This window comes from Ostrinia furnacalis, unplaced genomic scaffold (assembly GCF_004193835.3).
Source record: "Ostrinia furnacalis isolate ACB-3 unplaced genomic scaffold, ASM419383v2 OfSCF4672, whole genome shotgun sequence".
Taxonomy (NCBI): domain Eukaryota; kingdom Metazoa; phylum Arthropoda; class Insecta; order Lepidoptera; family Crambidae; genus Ostrinia; species Ostrinia furnacalis.
Genome location: NW_021134911.1, coordinates 643,181 through 670,324, shown reverse-complemented (window position 1 = coordinate 670,324; position 27,144 = coordinate 643,181). Strand labels below are relative to the sequence as shown.

The 27,144-nt window shown below is 36.2% G+C and overlaps 1 protein-coding gene across 1 annotated transcript; it reads left to right on the top strand.

Annotated features, from left to right (window-relative positions):
• The first annotated feature begins 369 nt into the window (after positions 1 to 369).
• On the top strand, positions 370 to 27,080 carry LOC114359867 (hydrocephalus-inducing protein homolog). The gene is given in 80 exon segments (XM_028314393.1): positions 370 to 465; positions 551 to 760; positions 846 to 1,044; positions 1,128 to 1,266; positions 1,339 to 1,463; positions 1,546 to 1,728; positions 1,893 to 2,101; positions 2,176 to 2,413; positions 2,499 to 2,703; positions 2,781 to 2,848; positions 2,928 to 3,148; positions 3,227 to 3,460; positions 3,548 to 3,669; positions 3,752 to 3,938; positions 4,037 to 4,186; positions 4,260 to 4,453; positions 4,534 to 4,799; positions 4,884 to 5,326; positions 5,403 to 5,588; positions 5,666 to 5,747; positions 5,845 to 6,653; positions 6,727 to 6,897; positions 7,001 to 7,183; positions 7,301 to 7,510; positions 7,589 to 7,728; positions 7,818 to 7,959; positions 8,040 to 8,257; positions 8,345 to 8,494; positions 8,574 to 8,639; positions 8,718 to 8,809; positions 8,883 to 9,023; positions 9,131 to 9,337; positions 9,598 to 9,785; positions 9,858 to 10,090; positions 10,169 to 10,330; positions 10,402 to 10,442; positions 10,530 to 10,601; positions 10,670 to 10,869; positions 10,943 to 11,197; positions 11,281 to 11,391; positions 11,472 to 11,595; positions 11,709 to 11,874; positions 11,955 to 12,086; positions 12,186 to 12,309; positions 12,386 to 12,554; positions 12,631 to 12,857; positions 13,209 to 13,408; positions 13,523 to 13,765; positions 13,841 to 14,020; positions 14,095 to 14,386; positions 14,465 to 14,713; positions 14,803 to 15,124; positions 15,197 to 15,339; positions 15,431 to 15,534; positions 15,621 to 15,808; positions 15,897 to 16,087; positions 16,192 to 16,301; positions 16,375 to 16,552; positions 16,632 to 16,783; positions 16,914 to 17,191; positions 17,278 to 17,467; positions 17,601 to 17,769; positions 17,842 to 18,134; positions 18,208 to 18,400; positions 18,480 to 18,701; positions 18,883 to 19,049; positions 19,291 to 19,478; positions 19,560 to 19,809; positions 23,377 to 23,557; positions 23,649 to 23,818; positions 24,058 to 24,190; positions 24,401 to 24,546; positions 24,640 to 24,775; positions 24,974 to 25,126; positions 25,209 to 25,376; positions 25,610 to 25,834; positions 25,945 to 26,166; positions 26,264 to 26,409; positions 26,506 to 26,686; positions 26,888 to 27,080. Coding segments are annotated over 80 exon segments (14,994 nt in total). The 3' UTR covers positions 27,029 to 27,080.
• The last annotated feature ends 64 nt before the right edge of the window (positions 27,081 to 27,144 follow it).

Genomic DNA, 27,144 nt, shown 5'->3' with positions numbered 1-27,144 from the left:
CACCTCTATTTTGGTACGCGGCCGCGTTGCCCCGATTCTACTAAAATTACTACGACGCGCCTGCTATTTCCGCACTCCTCTGTGCCCTCTCGTCCGCAGCTCTTTGCTAAAATGTTTCACATCATAGTACACTTGATGGATTAATTTAATAGCGTCTTAACACTTATTTAATGCTCGTTAATGATATCTAGATGCTACTCCAATTCCTCTATGTACTCTCAGGAGCTTTTTGGTCAAATATACGACCTCTTCAATGAATGATTTCTTCTTATCATATTCATTAATCATTTATGACATTAGGAAACTATCTTAGCAACCGTGTGCTTGTAAACAAATGGCATTATCGAATATCAACAATTGCGGATTATTATGGAAATATTGCATAAGTTTAAACAAAATGGCTATTTCACATCCGATTTGTACCATTTACTGGCCAAGAAGAAGCTGGTGGACCCGTCACAAGAGGTTTGTTTATAAGAATCATACACAACATACGAGAGAAGTAAGTACAAATACCTGTCTTTGTACATAAATCATTTCTTCCTTACAGATCATTCCATCGCAATATGCAAAAGAAATGAAAATGAATACGGCGGAAAGGATTCAAAACTTGAATAATATTCAAGTAGATAATATCGTCAGTAGCGGAAAGAAACATGACAAAATTGTATTGGCCTTTTCACCAAGAATATTAGTCTTTCAAAACTTTAAACCTAACGATAAAGTGGTTGCAAAGTTTTCTGTAAAAAATATTAGTAATGTAAGTTAAGGTTTCCCTGTATAAAAATAAATACCAACCTATGTTCTTTTGTGAGTGAGTTAAATTAATATCCTTCTCCAACCAGGCTCCTACGTGTCTTAACATGGTGTATAAGGAGTCATCATATTTCTCTATCAAGCCGTGCGGTGGTACACTTTTGTGGCGGCTAGCTCCTGGAATCAGTGTTATGTTCGCCGTTACCTTTACCCCCGTCCAGTACGAGGACTACACGCATAGAGTCACTTTCTACACTGATATAGATCAGTATGTTATGCCTTTAATAGGTTTGTAAAGCATTAAAGTCTGAAAATTAAAAAAAAAATTTTTGAAGATGGAAAAGCCTTTAACCGTTTATTTGTTGTTACAGCAATGGGCCCAAGACCCGTGTTCGATTTTCCAGATTTGGTAGAGATACCAAAAACACCTCTTAAAGTAGAGAATCAAGTTTTAATGACTGTGCATAATATTGGTATGGTCTCCGCAGGTTTTACGCTATCAACGAAATGGTAATTTTGTTTCCATTCCAACCCTCATGGTATTTTTGCAATTTTTAATTCATGTGAAACTTTCACTTACAGTCCATATGCTGTTCAGCCTAAATCTGCTTACTTAAATCCAAATGAGAAGATAGACATTAAAATTACTTTTAAAACAATGAATCTTGGAGAAACCCAAGGATCATTGATGGCAACCTTTGAAACCGGTAATGAATACGCGAATGCTTAGCTCATTATCTCTAGTACCTTAAACCATGTAAATGTAATCTTGTATCTTGCTTCAAATAGGTGAAAACTTCAAGATTCAATTGACTGGAACGACACATACAGTTAGCGTAGATTTGGAAAAGGAAGTAGTTCGTTTTCAGGACACCTACAACACCATGATTCGACAGCAAACGTTCAAGATTACTAACAAATCCAATCACCTGCTTACGTACATGTGCATGAAAAATGACTGCGTGTATTATGGTATGAATGAATTACAATGATTGTACAACATCGTAGGAATCGTATCTAAACCATCTCCGCTGTAAAAAAGCGTATCTTTTACACTGACATTCACACTTTACTAATGTAAACTTACGCGGAAATAAATCTATCCACGTTACTATTAATGGTCTTGCTATCGGCAGATTTCGAAGATAAAGTGAAATTGGCCACGATTTTTTATAACCTCAAGGACAGTGAATCATCCAAATACATGAAACTGGTGCAATATGATGTTCTGAGCAGCGAAGAGCATGAGAGAGTGTATACGAGGATTTTCTTTGATGAAATTCAGGCTCTGGTTGCAGATGAAACCTTGACCTTTCAAAATACGCATTTTTCTATAACGCCTATTGTTAGTAAAATAATTATTATTTGATGATGATTTCTTGTCAAGTAAAGCATGCTACTTAAGTTTTATTTTTACAGAAAGGAAAGTTATGGCCTAAGAAAACAACGGAACTAACCATAACCTTTTTCCCGAAAGAAGTAGGAGAATTTCAAGCAAAAGCTTATTTGGACATCGACGGTGTTAGTAACAGAGTGCCACTGAAAATGGTTGGCATCTCTTTGCCTCCCTCCATCCACCTGAACTTGGAAACTCTGGACATGGATTGCGTTTATATCAACAAAACATATAACTATGAAGTAGTTGCTATTAATAAAGGTACGTTATTTATGTACCTATTCTTTGATATCTTTTAAATTGTCTACATGAAATAAGTCTTCGTGCTTTTACTCTCAATTTTCAGGGCATATCAATGGAGTGATAGTGTACAAGGAAGTCCCAACTTTATTCGGTAGTCGAATTACGTGTTCGCCTGAGTTGCATTGCTTACGCCCAGGCGACAAGGAGGTTTTTGTCATATCTTTTTGCAACTCCAATCAGGGTCCTTACTTTGAGGAAATAAACTTCATAATTCGTGATACTAAAGTGGTGCTGAAATTATATTTAAAGTAAGTCGAATTACTGTTTGTGATTTAAAATATTGTTTAGCAGGTTGATACTAATAAGGAGGCTCTATTTATTTCAGGGGTGAAGTTATCTATCCATCCCTGATGTTCAGTGTACCATGTTTAGATTTTGGCATGGTTAGCCTGGGTAAGGCACTTGAATCATTTTCTATTCATATTTTCGAAGTACACACGAAACACATAATGTAATTTATCTACTGTAATAGGGGTACCAAAAACTTTGGAGTTAGACGTCATCAACGAGTCAGTGGTTCACGTGCGTGGCTCTGTGAAGATTTCATCCGATGGCCCTGAAATAAGCAGCATTACTCTAGTAGACTATGCTGTCACTGACAAACCAAAGCCTGAAGTTCCTCAGTGGCCGAGGGAATTCAATATTGAACCTTGCAAGATTGATATGGAAGCAGAATCTAGAGTTTCTTTAAAGGTATGATAAGATTTTTCTTTAGATCAGGTGCATAAAAGAATTTCATAATGGATATTTGATAAAATGAACCCATTACAGGTTACGCTGACAGCGAATTTAATAAGAGCCAATCAGACGTCGCTCGAACTGGAATTAGAAAAATCTGATAGCCCGCCTATCGTTCTACCAGTAACTTTTAATGCGATGGTTCCTGAAATTTCACTTGCACCTGAAATCAAGCTGCGTGCGTGTTTTTTGGATTATGCTTATAAAAGTGAAATATGTGTCACTTCAAATGAATTTTGGGGGTATTTCACGCTGGTAGAGCCGGATGTAAGTATTTTTTTCATAATGCCATTTACACTTAAAATATTAGGTACAATTTGATTTTGGCATGTTATTTTACTTCGACGATTTCAGGAAGAATCAACATTAGAGGTGGATGTCAGTGTAAAGGAAGGCTTAATCGAACCAAATAGTACAATATGTTTGCCCGTCACAATAAAAACGAGTATCCTTGGTGTCCAAGAATATGGAATCAAGTAAAGACACGTTTCAAAATGTTACATAAAAATTATTTAGAATTTAGAGTAAAGTAGTAACTTTCAATGCTTTTTGGAACAGATTACACCTATTTGGACAATCAAAACCTATAGAAGTCTGTCACATAACTGGGTGTGGAGTGCGACCAATAGTGACATGTACACCGATAGCTCTACATTGGGGTCAAGTTAAGCTGTTGACCAAATCACAGAAAATACTGACACTCTGCAATGACTCTCCCGTTCAAGTAAATTTCAAAGCTTCTCTGGTAAGAAATGATTCAATATTTTTATTAAGTTACTTAATGTGTGTTAGTTATTTGAAGTTGATAACGATAACGATAACGACGTCGTTTACTTCACATAGTTGAATAAAGACGGTAGATGGCATATTCATCCAACTGACGGTCATATTGACCCTGAATCTGAGACCGATCTACTTTTGACTCTATACTTGCTTGATGCTGATACTTATACAAACAAAGCAGTACTGCAGTTAGAAAAAGTAAAAGATATTGTAAGTATATTTTGATTATTGTTAATTTATTTTTAAAATGTACAAATATTCATTGTTTTGTTTTTATATTTAGCTAGTCCCTTTATCGGCCACTGGAGTTGGAACTAGTATATTAGTTGGAGAACTGAGAGACAGAATATTCTTGGGCCGACATTTCACAAAAATCCCTTTAAATTGCAAAGTGACAATGGAAAATTGTGGAACGCGTATGCACGCACTTGAATGGAGCGAACATTATAAGGCTCCTAAAACGAAGACCCACACTGTGTAAGGCTTTGACTTTATCAAGGTTACATTCCTATTGTTAGTATGAGGAGCAGCCTTAATATTATTTTTGTTATTTCTAGAGGATTTTTCAATCTGGATCCTAAAGTGTTTAAAATGGCTGCCGGTGAAAAATTAGAATTGGCAATCACAGGATTATCTTACAAAGTGACCACTATCAAAGAAATGTGGTATCTAGTCGGTAGCGTCGAAGGGATTAATAAAAAAGAATTGTTGTTAGAATGTCAAATAGCTGCTGAATTTGTGGATCCTAAGATAGAGGTATCATCGTCGGTGATTGATTTTCAGTACGATTATGGGCCCTACAGTGAATTTTACAAATTAACAGGTATTGAAATCTATTGTTGCCGTGAAAAATTTACGACTTGGGTCTCATGTGTCTTTTTATTATGTAAACATAATTTTATTGCAGATATTGTTACAATCAAAAATGTTTCTAAGTTACCTTTGGACATGGATATAAGTGTGAAGCCACCGTTTGCCATAATACAGAAACAAGAAACGTATAAAATACTGCCCGAAGAAGAAAATTTATGTTGCTGTATATGCTACAAAGAATCTGATTTGAATGTACCAAATCTTATAAGTGAAGTCGGTCCCTGCCAATCGCGGATATTCATTGATTACTTGACACTAAAGCCAGTTGAACCCCTAAGAAAAGAACCCTTGCACTTCTTTCAAGACATTAATAAAATTAAAATGGCATTTAACTTGACACATGCTGTAGAGGAAACATTAGAAGATCAGGAAGTTATGAAAATCCAAATCTTATTTGATACCACGAAACATTTATCTCTTAAATCCAAAGTGTACTGTGACCTAATGAGAGTTAAATTCAAAGGTCATAAAAATAAGGCGAGTAACTCACAATATACCTAGCTTTAACTGTGAACATTCAGTTTATTAAATTCATAATTATGATACATTACAGGATGCAATCAAACTGATAGGGAAGATAAATTTTCCAAATATCTTTGTGTTGTCGCCAAGAGTGGATTTCCAATGCATTTTAAATGGAAGTTTAGAGAGCAAAACAATCAAGATACAAAACATAACACCACTTTTAGTTTGTTATAGGTTTCAGTGGAAAAAATGTATCATTAGCACGTTGACGTTGGTAAGTTTGACAACATTCGTTGGTTCTTTTTTGTAGACACGGTAAATAAGTTAATAATTTTAATTAATTTTGATCAGCCACAATTTGAAGTACCGAAAAATGAGTACGGTAGTAACATAACAGAACCCAAATCTTTAACCGACGCGACTGAACCTAGTGGTAAGAATTTACTTATAAACACGGAATTTATTTATAAACGTTTAAATATATCTACTGAAACTATAAATATACAATTTTATTTTGACTGTGCTTATAGTTGGTGACTTGCACGAAATTATGGCTTGTCATACACCAGACGAAGGTTTAGATAAAGCTGCAGAATTAGAAGGGATTCCAAAGGAAATTATATCAACTGTACATGATATAACAGCTGTAGAGTCAAGTTTGGATGACTCTGAAGAAGAATTCGAGTTCAAAAAAACTAGAATCATGAAGAAAGTGGCACCCATGATAGACTCACAAATTGAGTCAGAATTTCCGTGGATTTATAAGTTTGCAAAGATAAGCAAACCCACAAAAATAAACTTGAATGAAGTTCTACAATTGATACCACATCGAGGATTACTCAAACCGAATGAGGTTCAATTCGTTCATGTGATATTCAGGCCAAGAGCTAATATCAATGTACGGGCAATACTAGAATGTGAGGTGTTGGGAGGGCCACCTGAAACTGTTATTGTTACAGGACAGAGTTCAGACTTAATGTATAAACTAAATACACAGAAGTTGAATTTCAAAATAAGATCTTTTCATGAGCACGCCTCCGAAGAATTGTTCTTACTTAACGTCGCTCAATTGCCTTTTGAGTATAAAACGTATTTGAATGAGCCTAAATTTGAAAATGAACTTGAAGGCACTATTCTCGATATCGTGCCTCCTGAAAAAATATTGGACCCCGAAGAAGAGGCTGAAATAAAAATTATAGTGCGACCTGGCGTGGTCGGTTACTTTAATAGGGTGTTTTTATTAGAAATCGGCCATTTACCGCATATCCCTATAGAAATATTTGGTTGGGGTGTAATTCCTCAAGTTTACTTATCTCTACAAAGACCCAGCATGATTATGGTAAGTTAATAAGGTTTCATAACAAGTACCTATTTCACCTTCCTTATGAAAATCTATTTCATAACTTTTTTAGCTGAACCCAGAATATGGATATCAAGCAATTCCTACATTAACAATGGAGTATTTGGAAGCAGTAAGCGAATTTTTCATGAAAGGTACTTCAGAACATTTAAATTCGCCGCTGACTGAAAAATGTTTTGAAGATCCTGATTTTCAGCAAGATTGGCATATCTGTTCTGCTTGGGTATGTAAGAATCAGTCTATGGTATTTCACAGGACACATTATAATAATATACACCTACTTATCTTACCTACTTATGTATCGATGTTTAATATTATATCTACAGGATGGATATCCATCTATCATGGACATTGAGTTAGCAATAGAGAGAATGCTAGTAATTAACCACATAAAACTTAAACCAGAGTTATTAACTGCATATTCAACTTCATCAAAAATGGGACCAATTCCTGGATTTCAAACCACTCCTTATGTGATTGACTATGGTGTGGTGATTACCGGTAGCACAGTAAGTAGCCAATTCTATAAATACTAGGTTTACACCTTGTGATGATTATACGTTATTACGTTATCGTTTCGGAAATGACGAATTATTGTAAAGTATTAAATATAACACATTTTATAGGTGCAATGTACAGCTGAAATAATAAACTACGGACCAATTCCCACCAAATTACATTTTGCAAAAGGAACCCAAGTTCCCACTTGGCTGGGTCTGAAACTTTGCGGGAAATTAGTTCCTGGTGAAACAGGAAAGCTGGAAGTGACGTTTGCTCCTACTTCAAATGATTTTACGGAGTTGGAACAGAATGTCGAAACTTTTTTCAATTTAGAAGTAAATAAAATCATACATTTATTCTTTACATTATAATTGGTATTTTGACCAGAAACTTAAATGCACTGTTTTTCTCAGGTCCCGTATGGAGTTACTATCCCAATTTACATCAAGGCTTTATGTGCAGTTCCATACTTAATATCCAATGTTTCAACAATTAATTTTGGTTCTGTGAGGTGTGGGGACAAGATCATTTCATCTATACCCCTTAAAAATGTGTAAGATTTACAACATGTTTATAGTGTTACATTTAAAGTGGTGTTAGGAAAACTATAACTTCTAGAGATTACCTACTGCTTTTTTACAGAGGCAAACCAACTTGTATATGGTATGTCACATTGCGTTTGAAAGCTCCTGGTCATAATCCTATGATGGTTTTGGACAGTTCTGGAAAATATGAACCAGGCGAAGGTGGATGGCTAAGTGTTGCTTTCAAACCTAATATGGAGGTAACTTCCAAGCTTCTAAAGCTTTTAACTAATAAGATGAATTCAATCAAAATAAATAAACACACTTTTCTGCATAATAGATGACGTACGAAGGTCTACTAATATTCAGATTCCACATGAATCCAAACAGAATGACCATACCAGTAACAGGACAAGGCATTTTGCCACATGTGCACATAATAGGACCTAACGTTAACTTCCCACCCACTCTCCCGTGGGCAGAGACCACTGATATTTACTTCGGACTCACGAATCCTTGCCCGTTTCCAATTGAACTGATAATAGCCCACAGTGACATGTAAGTTGATTAATAAGATCTTAAAAATTGATCATGTTGTAATTGCGAACGTTTTTTTGACGATGAAACTCTGTACACGTTTTTCAGCAAATGGAAAGAAGAGGAAGAAATGTATCAGTTACTTTATAAGTATTACAATAAACCTGAAGAAATGTTAGTACCTGCAATAAGGCCAGGTGCTGGAATGCCTAGTGAAATAGTTCACTTTTATAAGAAATTCAACGAAAATGTTAAAAAGTAAGAGCAAACTAATACACTAACATGCATCATGTAAAACATTATCAACTTAATTATTTTTATTAATTTAATGTTTCAGGAGCATTGACGAGGAAGCTGCTGCTATGAAAGCAGCCAGTGCTAAAATGTCACCAGCAGCTGCAAAGTATGTTTCCTATAACTTTTATTTACATAATTAAGTCAATAATATTTCTATGTGTTATTAATATAATTTGTATTGTAGAAAGGCGAAAAGTCCAAAAACAGCTCCAAAATCTGCAACGACTAAAGAGGTCCAACCAAGGAAATTCCGAACTGAAGCTGAGATTATAGCAGGTAATAAACTCAAACTTAAAACATTACATTTATATTAAGAGCAACAAAATAATACAATGAAGATTATTTTCAGATGAAATAAGATCGATGAAGGAAAATAGAGTAGATCCTCTGAAAGAATGTTTGCACGTATTTGATCACATATCTACTGATTCTGGAACTGATAGGCGTTCCAAAGGAATCATAATATTTGTGCATGGCTCTCCTTGTGAAGGTATATGTCCTAATCGTTATTCGTGCAATCTTAGAGCCGATTGCTTTTAGCATTGGCCGATTACGAAAGCTTTAGTTAAATTATTTTATAAACCCCATCTCCTACAGAAATTCACTGTCAAGAAATAGCTTATTCATTGGGGAAAAGCCTAGGCATACCAACTGTTAACATTGACTTCTGTATCGTGCAAGCACTGTGTGAGAGTAATTGCGCAGCCAAAATTATTTTAGTGAGCGCAATCAATGAAATGTATCAAATGTCACGAAAAACTGGCATGAGAGGTGACTCTGATACGAACGAGGAAGATTCTGAAGGTATTTTATATGTCAAAATATTAGTTTTCTCTACGTTTGGAAAACTATTGCTTTTTTAAAACATATAAACATTTCTTTTTCCACTGACCAACTTTGATATGTTTAATTCATATTTATAAATAATTATTAAGAAGTGCATTTTATTTTGGTGGGTAAAGTATTTGTTTGGTATATTTATTTATGTAATCTGTTATGTATTATTTACTTTACTTGTTCAATAGTATCTACAATCGTTCCTTAAATTAACAAAGCATTTTTAGAGGTGTTTGGAGATACAGAAGATGAGTTTGAAATTATTTGGAAGAAAATCGAGTTCATGGCCAACAATAAGAACGTTGGTACACCTAGATCTAAAGCAAGCGATAAAAAGAAGAAAAAGTCGCCTACATCTTCGATTGCTTCTCATACAGCTCTGGGAGCGTTGGGGTCTTCAACAATGTTTCACATGGTTATACTTTATTATCATTTAGTTTAGCAAACGAAAGTGATATTGTATTTTAAAACCATTGTATCATTTCAGGATTTGGTTACAGAACTTCTAACTGATTTCTTTAGTCAACCAAAATTCAATCGTGGATTTGTGGTCGATTCTCTAACAAGTATCATGTTGAAAAGTCCCCCTGTTGTGCTATCTTCAGTTCTGAAGTGCAAAACTAGCATATGGAACATACATCTTGTTTTGTGTCATTCTGATTTTTACAAATGGGCTCAAGCTTACGAGGAGGCGCAGCGGGAAAATGATCTGATTGATGAGTAAGTTACAATAATATGTTTCTAGGTAAAATAATATTTGAAGTAAGTATTTATATCGAGATTTGGGTCGTGTTGCAGAAATGTTTCAAAAGTATATGATGAAACGGAAATTGAAGAAATTATAAAATCTTTTGAAGAAATGGACGACGAGGAATACAGCACATCCCCTCCTGAATTAAAATCAATATACGTATCCTATGGCTTAGAAATGAGGCGCAGGAAACTATTTGAAAAGAGAGGGTAACTGCTCACTAAGTTGTTTTTAAACTTTTGACAAAAATATTTCTTTGTTAATCGACTTATTTTTGTAGATATCCCAGTGAAGTATTAAAAAAAGATAAAGGTGGTAGAGGTAAGCCAGGAATTAACTTATTACTCGTATTAACGTATGTCACGTCGATGTCGTGGATTCATTCATAAAGTTATCATTTTTTGGCAGATCGAAGCAAATCTTTATTGGTGATTGATGGCTCTGAATCAAAAAAGAAAATTAAAAAGGACGATGCTAAAGGTATAATATTTTTATACAAATATAGAAAGGTAGTTTAATAAACCAACAATGAGTGGATCATTTTTCAGCTAAACCGACTAACGAGTATGTCCTTATGAACACTAAGTACAACGAATATATGAAAAACACATATGAAACCCTTATCAATATGGCTAATAATTGGGTTATAGAAGAATGTGATATAGGGAGTCCACTTTACGGTTTCAATGGTCAGGTCGTAGGTGCCGCTCAAAAAAAAGCAAAAAAGAAGTCAGAAGTTCAGTTACAGGTGAATTTGCAATAATTACTACAATTAATTAAACTTAACGTTACAACTGACGTTATCAAATTAACATTTTCAGATATCTGATGTCAGCTTTTCTGAGAGGGGGTTCCCTCTAACGTTAATAATGTGTCCATGTCTTCGCTATAAAAAAGCGCTAATCAGAATGTTTGAAAGTTCACCACTGGTTCAAGAAGCGTTGAGGGAAGAAGAAGAATATGATATTCTAAAATGTCCCGTGAACAGAAAAGAATTTACCGTGTTACTGCCAAAAAGCTTTCCACACATACATCATGAAGATCCTTTGAAGTGGCGATACTTGGATGAACTTCCGGTTTCGTATTTCATGAGTCGTATTTAACTTAGTAATTTTTTTGATTATACACAGAATTTATTTTAAAAATTTTATTATTTCAGATTAAGAAATGTGAATGTAATCAACTCACTGACCTTAATTTATTGGATGATACCACGCAAGATAATGTTTTAAATATTCTTTCTAAATGGCATTGCACGTGTGGCAAAAAGGTACCTATCAATTTTCTTTAAGAGAGATGATTTTTTAATAATTAACGGAATAAAATGAACACAAATCAACTGTTTCTAAGGTCACTTCGTCGCAAACATCTACAAGTGAGATACCATCTACATCAATCGAAAAGTTAGTGGAAGAAGACAGCGAGGAGGAAATCTTTCAGCCTCTACCTTTGCGTAGCGTTAAGTCGACATCAGGTAATCATTTTCTTCAACAACCTTCGAATAACTGTCGATCTAACTTGAATGCAGTCAGTAATAAGTTAAAGTGACGTCTGTGACAAAATATTGTTCAATAATTTTTCTTTTAGCCCACTCTGACCGTTTAGTTCTTCACCCTGGCGACCTAGTCCGCTGTAAATATTCGTTCAGCCCACAGTTGGAAGGAAATTTCAGTGTGAAACGATTCGTTGAAGTTAGCGGGTGGCCAGAATCAAGAGTAGATATCAATGTGAATGGAATATGTGATTTACCAAGGTAATATAAGTTTCATACTAACAAATGCTTAGACCAAAGTGCGTATAAGAGTACCTACCCAACTGAAATAAATGTTACAGATTGGATAGCAGACCTAAGAAAATGTTCGAAAATTTTGTTAGAAGAACGCTAGAAGACAATGTATACAAAATAACATACTTGGATGACCTGAAATTATTTGAATTTGGCCCTATTTTTGTGGGAGCTAACAGGTAATAAGCAGGCAACAAAATAATGACCATTTCATTAACCGTCAAGACCGGTCTGCCACAAAATAAATATGTTTAACATAAAATAAATGTTGATTGTAGGATCTATGAGGAGGAATATGTCATCGATTTGAAAAATTCTTCATTGATAACAGCTGACATTGAAATAGAGTTTTTGGAAGAAACAACGATCTTCCAAATAGATAAAACATTTATTCGTTTAGAGGTGAGTCTATTTTGAAATAAATCATTAAAAATGAAATAATCATTGAAGATAATTAAATTCACCATTTCCTTTACAGCCTGGATGTAGAGGAAAGTTGACGATATCTGCTGCCCCAGCAGACGTGGGAGTGCATCAAGTTGTCTTGTTGTTCTGCGTCAAAGACAATCCTGAGATAGTAACTGTCAACATTGCATGTAGCGGAGTATTGCCAGTAGTGGAAATCTTACCACTCACTAAAATGATTGGTAAAATCAACACAATTACATAAAATTGTAATGATGATACTTCGGTTTTTTCAATGCAGTCTTTTATTTATTTTAGAGTATGGAAAACTACTATTATACCGAAGAGAGGATGATAGGTTTATTGTCAAAAACGACTCTATATTGCCTGTTATGTGGAAGATTCGAAATGCTTCAGATTTCATTGAAGACTTCATAATCGCTCAAACTTCAGGGATTGTTCCCAGGCATGACAATCAAGTCGTTCCTGTAACCTACATTGCTTGTAGAGTCGGAGTCATTGGACATAAGCCGCTTATAATTGACGTAAGTAAATGGATACATGATAATACATATAAGAACTCTGAAGTCTCTATCTCTACATAGCATAAAATAATTCCGTCTANAAAACAGATTAAAAAAATACCTGATGAACAAAGGTCATACAAGGTCACGCCGCCGACGCCGCCGCCGCCGAGGTCAAAAAGTCGGCGCGCCGCCGCCGGCCAATTTTATATCGGCGCCCACCTCTCTGTACGTTTAAATTTTTTAAACTACGCAATGGATTTTGATGCAGTTTTCATTTATAGATAAGAGTGATTCAAGAGGTTTAGAAGTGTAATTGCTAGTTATAACTGTATTACATGTATCTTTCTTCTTCTTCATGTATCTTTTTAGATCTACGATGCTGAGGGACGAGGTGATCCTATGGTCATCGACACACTCTTTTTATCTGCAGAATGTTACGATGTCATGGTCGAATGTGCCTATGAAAACCCTAATGAGACTTTACTTAATTATGGCAATGTTAAGGTCAACTCAACTGTTATCCGAGAAATGTATTTGTTGAATAGAGGCAAATATAACATCTACTTCAAGTAAGGATATTAATCACATCCATTAATTTGTTTTTCCAGAAATTGTAGAGTATGTTTTCCAGTCAATCTGTATTGATCTAACATAATTCTACTTAACTGAACATTGTCTTTTAGGCTAAAAAAAGTCAAGAACTTCCCAGAGCCGTCGCTTCTACGATCTTTTGAGGCAACACCTGAATGTGGTCTCATACCATCTACTCTGAAATTGGTCACCATTGAATTTGAATGTACTCCGACATCATCTATGAACTTGGTGAACGTCCCGGCGTACATTTGCTCTTTGTTGGACGGCAGCAAGGATCAAGTTGTGGTGGCAAAGTTTCCTGTTTACGTCACAATAGCATCATTCTACAACACGTACGTATTTAAGACATCATAAAGTAACATCGCTTTTTAACAGACTTATTCGTACTTATTTATATTTATGTTTAGGTTTACTCTTTTCCCATTGGGTGAGTTGAATTTCCACATCATACCGGTTGGAAGTGGAGTCATGAGAGAAGTTATTCTGAATAACACGAGTAAATGTCCCGTAACATACGAAATAGTTCTACCAAAGCAATATCAACCAGATCCAGATAATCCTCTTCAGGCGAAAGTTAAAGATAACAAGTAAGTTTAATACAAACGTAGAAATGGTCATGTCTTTGGTCTGAAAATTATTTCGTTGTCTCTCTGGTTTACAGAATAAAAAATCCTCCACTAAAATGTGGGAATTTCCTAATAATGAATGATGACAATCTTCTTGCTCCTGGAACAAGTAGAACGATAAGCATGCAGTTCCTGGCAACAGCTGCAAGAAAATTTGAGGAGACTATCAAATTCATTATAAGTGACACGTGTCCTGCTGAAGCGCAGGGCGTGCCTCTGAGACTTGTGGGCACGGGAGCAATGCCTACTCTAGACTTTTGGAATTTGGAAACTACATTTAGAGAGCACTTGATAGTCAAAAGCTTATCGGAATACAAAGTTCCTGAGGTGAATGATCTGATTAATTTGTCTGAATTATTTTTCAACATAATTATTACCATTTCCGATAATAATGTACATTTTCAGTCGTCACCGCATTGTGTATTCGTGGAAGATTCTGTTACACTACATTTCTTTTGCGTGACTGTAAATACTAACTTAATGGGAGCCATAGATCTTTACAATAATGGATTGGTGGCCTGCGCTTTGAAGATGAAGCTACACTATCAGTCCAACTCAAACCAAGACATATTTTCGTTGGATAAATATGAGACTCATATAGAACCACTGTTGCATAAGTCTCTGGGGATCATATTTAGCCCCAAATCTCTTCAGGTAAATAAGATAAGACATAACTTACATCTGTTTTAATTGCCCTACTTCAATTTAGAGTTGTTAAGCAAATATTAATGTTTATGTTTTAGGAGTACCGAGCAGTTCTAGAAATCAAATTAAAGCTACTTGATAACCAAGAGCAATCATTCAAAATATGCTTGATAGGCGAGGGAGTGATACCTAGAATACGATTGGTGTCCCCGCAAATAAGGCATCACAGGATTTCTTTACTGCAGTTCCCAGTAACATGTCTTGGTTCAATAAGCAATAAGCCTATTCGATTTAAAAATATAAGCTCTGTGAAAAGTATGGTCATAGCGACTGTCAGTCAGCCATCCTACGACGAAAGACCTGTTTTTTGGCTGACTGCTGCCACAGACAATGAACACATAATCGTAGTTGGAAACAACGGTAGGTAATCTTTAATCAATCGTTAAATATTAACCTAAATTGAATAACATAACTTGAAATTACAATTTGCAGATAAAGAGAATATATCAATGAAAGTTATCATAAAGCCATCGGAAATCGCTACACTAATGGTTCATTATAACCCATTCAGGAAAGGCAGAATTGGTTGCGATGTGAAATTAACGATTGTCGATAATCCTTTCGAGTACTTCACGGTAAGAAGATTAGGTAGAGTTATTAATTTATTCATGTGCTATTATATATTTTAATGTTTATTTGCTTTTTAATTTAAATCCTTGTTTTAAGATTTTATGTGAAGGCGAAGCTTTTATGGAAGATGTCATATTGTTAGGCCTTGAGATGCTCTCAATGGATATGGATTTAGAAGCATACAGGACTTCTATAGACGGGTAAGATAAGATAATGAAATAATGTAAGAACGAACATACATACAATGCTAATAATTTATAATTTATACTGGTTTACGTTACTCCAGGACAATGTCGACGGTTTCCACGGTTGACAGTCGAAAGAAAAGTAAAAGTGCGACACTTGATAAAGGTGAAAGGAAAAAGTCTAGAGCAATAGAACCAAAGAAAAGCAAAAGAACGTCGGTGGGGTCTATGAAGCAGAGTGAATCGGGAAGTTTGGATCCGTCTGTGTTAAAATATGTACTAGATTTTGGTATGTTTCAAGTACTAATCGCGTTTGTTTTCAACGCTTTTGTCTTTACAATGCATTACTGAATACAAAATTTTAATTTTTATCACAGGCGGATGTGAGATATGTTCAGTACAAAAACGATCAGTTGTAATGGTAAACAATTCTGAAAAAGTATACAAGTTTGAATGGATAAATGTGGAGAATATTTGCATAAAACCGTCCATGGGCTACATTTCACCTGGCGAGGAAAAAGACTTAGAAATAATGTTCTTTTCAGCACAGCCTGTAGTACTGAAAAAGGTGTTTACTAATACAAGTGTTTTACTTTTTACAAGTATGTAATAGAGCTTTTTATTTATGAATAGAGATCCAAATGAAAACTTTGCCCCGTAACGTTTTTTCAGGAATTACTCAACTGTACATTAACAGCAATAAATGACGACACATTAACAATGGATTTGAAAGGGACTACTTGGGATAATCGACAAATAATTACACTTTTTGGTCAAAATAGGTAATTATCACGTTCTTATAAAATTACAGAAGTTTTTAGATTGAAATAAACACTTTTTCTCTAATATTTGCAGAGAAGCGAGACTGAATGAACGCTGTGAAACCATAATTGATGAACAACCAATGCCAACATCAGAAGATTGTTTTGGTGTTATTCACATGATTATAGTATATTCAGCCACGACAGAATACACGAAGTATTCTTGTACATTGAAAGAAGAAAAGATATTGAAGGATACTTTTATCTATCAAGTAAATATAACCAATTTAATCAAACGAAGTAGTTATGATGTTAGTAAAGATAATGAACGAACGAAATATAATTTCACAGACTAGGAGATTCGAATTCAAAGTGCAAAACATTGGGAACGTACCATTGAAAATGGCATGGAACTTTGTCATTGACGACGAATATCCTGCAAGGATCGACAAGTATATTACAAAAGACAAGGTAAAGTGCAACTTTTCAGATTTTCTAAATACGTGATATAAATAAAGAGATAGTTAACGAACGTAGTTTTATAGATAGGTGAAAAGCCTCCTGAATCTACGATCGCAGTTGAAACTGGGGCTGAAAAGGGAGGAAACACTTCAACAGAACCACAGGCGACAGAAAAAAAGGAAGAAAAAGGTATAAAGCATCCAAATACATTAAGAATTATATTAAATTGAATGACTTATAAGATATTTCCTCCTCAGCTCCCAGCAAGGTTACATTATTTAGTGGAAGTGCAGACCGGGAAAGTGTAGATACTTGGTTTGAGATAGATCTTCCATTCGAGATACAACCTGCAAAAGAATGTCTCAAGCCTCGAGAGAGTCGTACTTTCAAAGTTACGTTCGCTCCGTTAGAGGCATTTGATTTTAAAGTTAAACTAAAGAGTACCATAGGTAAGTAAGTTAACGAATTTCCAATAAATATATTTGATTGAAGACAATTCACCATAACGATCAATATCAACTTAAATTTTTCACAGAGAATTTAGATCCGTATGATCAAAACGCGACCTGTAAAATAACAGCCAAATCCTTGATCCCATATTGCCACCTGGACATCGAAGAAAGTGATTATCTCACATCGGGGCGTAGGAAGGTGACAGGAGTGGCGCTGCCTCCACACATGACAGTCTTGGAATTTAATGTTCTTGGCTCAGGATGTTATAAAAAGTACGTACAAATATACACCACAATTTTGTTCTACTGCAGCATCTTCTTTTATCATCATGACAGGTGTTTTTGCCTTTGGAGTATGTAACGATAGATTCTAAAACCAAAGTGACCGATCTGCTCTTTTTAACAGGACTTTTAGCGTCATCAACCCTACCAGTGAAGCATACGAGTTCATATTTGAGATGGTGATGTCTGACAAGCCTGAACTGATCCCTGTGCATTGCAATATGTTGAAGGGTTATGTAGAGGGTGGGACTTCCAGTGATGTTACATTTACATTTTCTCCCACAGCTCCTGGGGTTTGTCGAATACTTGTCTTCTTTATTTATTTGAATTAGGATCAGTCAATTAATTGGTTAGAGATTTTTCAGGTCTACGAATCCCAATGGAAGTTTGTGATACCAGTGTACAATTTGGTTATGAATTTGCTAGTCGTGGGACTAGTCAGGGAACCAGAAGTAGTGTTTGTACCAACTATCCTGATCATAAGGAACTCGCTAGTCAGTTTCACTACGACCCATATTGTGAAACTGAAGAACAATGAAAATGAAGGTTTGAGATTTGAATTCAAAGGAAACTCGTTATGTAATGAATCTGGTAAAACACCGGTTATAGTTGACCCGGATCATGGGATTTTGAAGCCACGCTCTGAAACACCTATCAAGTAAGCAAGCAAGATTCATCATCATGATTATTTCCCAAGGAAAATGATACTAACATACGTTTACTTATTTCAGAATTATTTATACGCCAATAGACGACGGGCCGCTATCATTCAAAATATTCTGTAGCATCACCTACATGACGAAGTTTTTAACTTTATGCGTCAATGCTCTAAGTTACTTAATTAAACCAAAAGTCACGTACTATTTAATTGGGAATGAGCATGTGCTTAATAGTGACTCAATCACGAATATTCACTTAGACCAGGTAACGAATCAGATAATAAGCTCGATATAAAAATAAACTAAATATAGATTTCAGACTAAAAGCATTCTTTCTTGTACAGACTGCTTCAACGTACGAGAGGACGATCCCCTTCACTATTAAAAATGACGGCTCTGCTACCTTCTTTTTCGACTGGCACTACAACAGTAGTCCCGTAAAGAAATATCTGCAAATCAGCGTGGAACCTAAGAGTGGTCACGTTACACCAGCGAACGAAGTCGAATGCACACTCTACTTCACACTGAAACAAGTGCCTGTACAAGCTTTCCCAGTTACTCTAAATGTGAGTAAATTACACGGCGGGTCCTTATTGGTGTTACTAGAATAACTAATATAAAAAACTGTCGTGAAAAATATGTATTAGGCAAGACATGTAATATTTTTTTTGACAGTGTTTTTTGAAGGATTCTTGCGTAGTTACAAAAATTGTTTGAAAGATGAGGAAACATAAAAGCTCAAATTAGATTTCAGATGGTCCAGAATATAGCATATATCTTCACGCAGAAATAGAGAAGCCGCCTTATCACTTTTCGTGTATGGAATATGATTTCGGGAAGTGCATCGTCAATGCTCCAGACCCTACTTACAAGAAAAACATAGCTTTTATCAATGAGGACAAAGTGCCATTGATGTATGAATTTTAGCCATCTTTAGCATAGTCAGACAGACAATCTATTCTGTCTCTTCCCATCTTGTGTATTTGTCTTAATGTCTCGTTCTCCCGCCAAAATATGTCAAAGTCAAACCCAAATTCTATTTAATGCTATTCCAAATGACCATGACATTGGTTTTGTTTACATTTGGTATCGCTTCTCGTTGGCCGTACTTTACATAGCTAATCAAATCACGCAATGATGTAAACTTATTTACAGTCTGGACTTGAACTTCTCCAACGTTGCCGAGTTGTTTGTCGACTACGGAGAAATGGCCCATATCGAACCAGGCAAACGATTAAAAATTCCAATTTTCTTCCGGCCAAAACAAGTCAAGGAATACGAGTTCAAATTGCAGTTTTGGGTCAATTCATTATGCGAAGAAATTGTCACGATCAAAGGAGAAGGTGATTTTACAATTGATAAACATATTTTTATGAGCTCACTCATAATCTTGGGAACTTCATTCGACTGGTTTTCTATTCCAGGTGTGCCTCTATTGTTTGATTTGTACGAAGGTTGCCAAAAGAGTTTTGATCTCGGGGCTGTGAAAGTGGGAGAAAAAATAATTCGCCAAATAGAAGTGATGAATCACAGCAAAGTGCCGATTGAAGCCACGTTTATATTCCGGGATATGTACCCAGTGGTAGAGGACACTACTAATTCTGAAGCGACTAGCGTGTGTCTTAGCCCAAGCGCAGCCAATACTCTACAAGGAGCAGACACGGGTCCTTCTAGGTATTTTTACTTTATAAAACTTGCGAATCTATATTTGAGTTAAAACTTTCACATAAGCTAGTTTAGCGTCAGCGACCGTAATGGCATTGTGTGTTAAAATGGCGCATTTAACGACTGCATCAAAGCTGCATCGCATTTTGGCAACTTTTTCAGTCGTTAATGGTTTCGCCATTACATAGAAATTCTTTCGCTTGACAAGCTTTTTTATGTGTGCGGTCAGTGTTAGGTTATTTTAGTCTGAGGCACCTAAAAGGTTTCGAAAGCCGGCTGTATAACCGATAATATGTTATANCCTGTATATCTACTAAATATATAAAAGGAGAAACTGACTGACTGACTGACAGATCAACGCACAGCCTAAATGGCTAAACGTAGGCACTTGAAATTTGGAAGGGACGTAGCTTAGGTACCATAGAGGTGCACTAAGAAAGGAATTCCCGAAATTCCCACGGGAACGGGAATTAGCGGGAAAAACGGGATTCACGCGTACGAAGTCGCGGGCGGCCGCTAGTATATATATAAGATTGAATGACTTAGATATTTCCTCCTCAGCTCCCAGCAAGGTTACATTATTTAGTGGAAGTGCAGACAGGGAAAGTGTAGATACTTGGTTTGAGATAGATCTTCCATTCGAGATACAACCTGCAAAAGAATGTCTCAAGCCCCGAGAGAGTCGTACTTTCAAAGTTACGTTCGCTCCATTAGAGGCATTTGATTTTAAAGTTAAACTAAAGAGTACCATAGGTAAGTAAGTTAACGAATTTCCAATAAATATATTTGATTGAAGACATTTCACCATAACGATCAATATCAACTTAAATTTTTCACAGAGAATTTAGATCCGTATGATCAAAACGCGACCTGTAAAATAACTGCCAAATCCTTGATCCCGTATTGCCACCTGGATATCGAGGAAAGCGATTATCTCACTTCGGGGCGTAGAAAGGTGACAGGAGTGGCGCTGCCTCCACACATGACAGTCTTGGAATTCAATGTACTTGGTTCAGGGTGTTATAAAAAGTACGCACAAATATCTTTTGACTGAACCTCTTATTCTATCATCAGAGACCTCTTATTTTATCATCTGGCTGGAGTTAAATACAACAACAGATTCATAAAATATACCCAATGAAGCCTTACTACAGCCGTTGAATCAAGACTCGTCTAATATTATCTGTTCTTTTTTCTTTATAGGACTTTCAGCGTTATCAACCCTACCAGTGAAGCATACGAGTTCATATTTGAGATGGTGATGTCTGACAAGCCTGAACTGATCCCTGTGCATTGCAATATGTTGAAGGGTTATGTAGAGGGTGGGACTTCCAGTGATGTTACATTTACATTTTCTCCCACAGCTCCTGGGGTTTGTCGAATACTTGTTTTCTTTATTTATTTTAAATAGGATCAGTCAATTAATTGGTTAGAGATTTTTCAGGTTTACGAATCCCAATGGAAGTTTGTTATACCAGTGTACAATTTAGTTATGAATTTGCTAGTCGTGGGACTAGTCAGGGAACCAGAAGTAGTGTTTGTACCAACTATCCTCATCATAAGGAACTCGCTAGTCAGTTTTACTACGACCCATATTGTGAAACTGAAGAACAATGAAAATGAAGGTTTGAGATTTGAATTCAAAGGAAACTCGTTATGTAATGAATCTGGTAAAACACCGGTTATAGTTGACCCGGATCATGGGATTTTGAAGCCACGCTCTGAAACACCTATCAAGTAAGCAAGCAAGATTCATCATCATGATTATTTCCCAAGGAAAAGATACTAAAATACGTTTACTTATTTCAGAATTATTTATACGCCAATAGACGACGGGCCGCTTTCATTCAAAATATTTTGTAGCATCACCTACATGACGAAGTTTTTAACTTTATGCGTCAATGCTCTAAGTTATTTAATTAAACCAAAAGTCACGTACTATTTAATTGGGACTGAGCATGTGCTTAATAGTGACGCAATCACGAACATTCACTTAGACCAGGTAAGGTAACGAATCAGATAATAAATATGGATAACTAAATATGGATTTCAGAGTAAAAGCATTCTTTCTTGTACAGACTGCTTCAACATACGAGAGGACGATCCCCTTCACTATTAAAAATGACGGTTCAGCTACCTTCTTTTTCGACTGGCACTACAACAGTAGTCCTGTAAAGAAATATTTGCAAATCAGCGTGGAACCTAAGAGTGGTCACGTTACACCAGCGAACGAAGTCGAATGCACACTCTACTTCACACTGAAACAAGTGCCTGTACAAGCTTTCCCAGTTACTCTAAATGTGAGTAAATTACACGGCGGGACCTTATAGGTGTAACGTTAATTACTAGAAGACTATAAAAATCTATGACGTCAAAAATAAATATTAGGCATAGACATGTAATATTTTCTTTGAAAGTGTTTTTGAAGGATTCTTGCGTAGTTACAAAAATTGTTTGAAAGATGAGGAAACATAAAAGCTCAAATTAGATTTCAGATGGTCCAGAATACAGCATATATCTTCACGCAGAAATAGAGAAGCCGCCTTATCACTTTTCGTGTATGGAATATGATTTCGGGAAGTGCATCGTCAATGCTCCAGACCCTACTTACAAGAAAAACATAGCTTTCATCAATGAGGACAAAGTGCCATTGATGTATGATTTTTTAGCCAGTCTTTAGCATACTACATAGCTAATTAAATCACGCAATGATGTAAACTTATTTACAGTCTGGACTTGAACTTCTCCAACGTTGCCGAGTTGTTTGTCGACTACGGAGAAATGGCCCACATCGAACCAGGCAAACGATTGAAAATTCCAATTTTCTTCCGACCAAAACAAGTCAAGGAATATGAGTTCAAATTGCAGTTTTGGGTCAATTCATTATGCGAAGAAATTGTCACGATTAAAGGGGAAGGTGATTTTACAATATTGATAAACATATTTTTATGAGCAAACTCATAATCTTGGGAACTTCATTCGACTGGTTTTCTATTCCAGGTGTGCCTCTATTGTTTGATTTGTACGAAGGTTGCCAAAAGAGCTTTGATCTCGGGGCTGTGAAGGTGGGCGAAAAAATAATTCGGCAAATAGAAGTGATGAATCACAGCAAAGTGCCGATTGAAGCCACGTTTATATTCCGGGATATGTACCCAGTGGTAGAGGACACTACCAATTCTGAAGCGACTAGCGTGTGTCTTAGCCCAAGCGCAGCCAATACTCTACAAGGAGCAGACACGGGTCCTTCTAGGTATTTTTACTTTATAAAACTTGCGAATCTATATTTGAGTTAAAACTTTCACACAAGCTAGTTTAGCGTCAGCGACCGTAATGGCATTGTGTGTTAAAATGGCGCATTTAACGACTGCATCAAAGCTGCATCGCGTTTTGGCAACTTTTTCAGTCGTTAATGGTTTCGCCATTACATAGAAATTCTTTCGCTTGACAAGCTTTTTTATGTGTGCGGTCAGTGTTAGGTTATTTTAGTCTGAGGCACCTAAAAGGTTTCGAAAGCCGGCTGTATAACCGATAATACGTTATAATAATTAATAATTTGAGTTTTTAAAATCTTCTCAGAGTCAAAATGCTACAAACATACAAAGACGACAAGATTCGGGAGCAAATTGCGATGGACATACAGAATGCTTTGTCTTCACTAAAGGTGGTGCCCAATAAATGCATAATAAAACCATACAGAAAAGTACCGCTGAAGATACAATTCAAGCCTGTTGGGATGATAAGCACGCTCAATGTTCAGGTTGGATATGCGAAGTTCCATTATCACGTGTATTTAATGAGTTTTCGACGCAGTTTAAAAAAAGTGCTAAAAAGTGAACATTATCTTTCAGTTAAATATGAAAGTGTTCAATTTCGAAAGGCCTCTGGTGCGCTTGAGTGGAAGCGCGACGGGAATGAGCCTCTGCTTCAGCCAGAACTCCCTGCAATTTGGACGCGTGCGCAAACGAGGATGCAAGATATTGAAAGTCATGTTACAAAATAAGGGCGACTTTGGAGCTAGGTATATTTTTTTTAATAATTTTCCTGCTATTTAATATTTCAAAATATTTAAGTAATTGTGTAATCAATCACACTAACCATATAAATAAATTAACAAAAATACTCGGTAGAGTAAAAGACATCAACGAGTTAGAATACAACTTTCGTAAAGGCTCTATACTGAGTTGTGTACTGAATCTGTCTAAGGATAACGTCAAAAATGATTATATTAAGCTTATTGAAACATTATTCATTTCCCAGATTCTGGTGGCAACCTTTAATATCGAACGAGTTTACTATATCTCCGGTGCAAGGAAATATAGCAGCGCACACCAATGTTACTTTCACAATAACTTTCAGACCTATAAATCATAATCCGTTCATAAAAGTATGGGTGAGTGCTTTTTTGTAAATAGGCCAACAGGTTTATGGCTCAATAATAGTTCGAATGATGAGCATATTCTTATGATCACATGAATAAAGCGATAATGTACGGCGCGTTTGAATAAATTGTAATTTCCTAACGGCCTTAAGTTACTTTCCTTTCCTATGTATGATTTGATTTCATCACTGGTACTTGTATTTCCCAATTTTAACTCCACAGGCCAGTTGCAATATCGAAAATTATATGCCACTTGAGATAGCAATGTATGCTACCTGTGTGGACATGGGAAATGTTCAGAATAAGACGATGTATTTAGAGTGCCCTGTACGAGAGGTTCAAACTGATTATGTAGTTGTTACGAATCCGTAAGTTGTACAGTGAACAGCTGAAAATGCTTTAAAATATTAACTAAGTATTAGTCTTAGATATTTATAGAAAATAACTTTAAAAAATTACAGGTCTGATGACATGTGGCTCGTTTTGAGTGAGGTATCAGGTGGGCCCTTTGAAACCCTCAAAGAATTTAACATCGAGCCGAATTCGACCTTCGATATCCCAGTACATTTCAAGCCGAAAACTATCGGGAAACATGAGGTATGTATGACATTGCTCCACAGAAAGGAAGGTACTAAAATGTTGCCTCTGTTCTGATTACAACCTAACTATTTGTGAGAGTTGTAGAAAGGCGATCCTTTCTTAAATGTTGTATAGCAGTTTGAGTCTCTTACGCACCTCTGTAAATGCGATGGACTTTTTATCTACAAGCGATTTGAACTATTTTATCATTTTCAGGCTCAAGTGTTATTCTCTCCTCTCGGCGAGAGTGCCCTGTTCGTATCATTGATAGGCGCCGCTCTGCACCCGAACCCCAATGGAAACATCACTATTTCCGTGCCTGCCAAAGAGTTCCACGTGGAAGAACTGCTTGTTTATAACATCACTGAGGTTAGGCAACTAAATGGAAACCTTACTTTTCAGATATTTACAATTGCTAAAAAAATATACCAATGTATTACTTTTCCACCAGTTCCCAGAATCTTACGTGGTATCAACAGAAGTAGCAAAAGTAATCCCAGACAAGTTTGAAGGATATTTCGAAATCAAACACCCAGAAACAATAAAAGTATGGGGAGAGGCTGCGGCCACATGCCGATTGACCTATGTCTGTTACGAAGAATGTGAAATGCATCTCAAAGTATTGTATAGTTATATGATTTTTACACTAAAAGTATACCTTCGTATCCTTTCTATTCGCTCTTATTAATTCTAGTGAGTCGTAGGACATTAGACAATCTTTAGGGTACCTAGAGACTAGCTAGAAGCTAACCTTCGCTAGGTTTTACTGTAGAGCTGCTACGTACCTACATAATATTTATTCAAGAGTGATACTAGTATACCTATTCAAAATTAACGTGATTAATGTTTCAGGTAATGTTCATCAATGAACTGACCCGAGAATACCAATTCTACAACATAATAGTGACGGTGACGACTAGTCCGATCGTAGACACGTTGACATTCGTTTCACGTGCGCGGGAGTCGGTGCAGAAAGACCTCGTGGTGACCAACCCACTGGCCGAAGAAGCCAACTTCTTCATTCGATGCGAGAAGCTCCAATGTCCTGAAGTGCTCAAAATTAACAGGAATTCCGAGGTACCTCAGACATCTAAATATTGGATACGTCAAAAATGACGAGTTTTTCTCCCCAAGTCTTTGATCAATGATAATGTACTAGACTACATAAAGAACACATATTTTTTCAGGCAATATTAGTGCTGCTATACTCTCCCTTGGTAGTCGGAGAAGTTGAGGACTACTTGGAGGTATCGAACCAGCTCGTTGGCACCTATGTGTACAAAGTTGTGCTCAAATGTTTGCCGGCGAAAGTCAAGAACCTGGAATATACAACGTCTCTAGGCACATGCATGCCATTGCGGCTCAGGGTCCACAACAAAACTGACGTCAAAACGGACTTTACTACATCGGTAAGGTTTTGCACTTACCGGAGCAATTTAAATTGGTCAAATCAGAAAAAGTTTGACAATAAATTAAATTAAACATAAATTATTGTTATTTTTACAGATTTCTCACCCAAGCATTCAGGCTGATAGAGACTATACCTTGGGCCCATTCGAAAAAGGCAAGCTGCTAGTTTGGTTTGAACCAACTGAACTAGGTGTTCAAGAATGTAAACTTTCGTTCAATTCTCCAGTAGCGGGAGAATTCGTGTAAGTACTTAAATTCTGTTATTCCTTTATTTTAATTAATTTAAAACTAACTGCCTTAGATAGCTTGTAACTTACAAGCAATTTAAACGTTTCCAGCTTCAATATAAAAGGAAAAGCAACTGCCCCTAAACCGCAAGGACCCTACGAAATAAAGGCTGGCAGCTATACAACTATCACTTTCAAAAACGTATTTGACGACATCCGAATGTTCAAAACATCGATAGATCGTGAAGAGTTCTATGTTAAAACAAATTATGAACCAGTCAGACCTAAAAAGGTATACCTTTATGAATACATAAGTAAAACCATACTAACTACATGTTTCTAAACTACAATTGTAATTACACTATAGGAGATACCCAGAGCACGTGTTCCCCTCAACTTTCGCTGCGCGACCTATATATTTTTTTAAATCATACTTTCTTTTTCATTCTTTGTTTTCATTGAGCAATGAGCATCTCCCTTTCTACATTTCTAGGATCTGAAAGTGATTGTGTACCTGAGCGAGAAGCCCCCGCAAGGCTGGGACGAGCCGCCGACCGGCTGCCTCACGGTCGAGAGCTACGAGCCGTCCGAGCCCAAGGTGCATTGGACCTTCTTCCTGCAAGGCATTCCCTAGGATTTACATTTGATTGCATTTATTATCACATTTCGATCAATATGTAGTTTATATTCAATATACAATAATTGGTAACAGTTTGTTTCATTGAACAAAATAGACTAAAAAGAGATGCA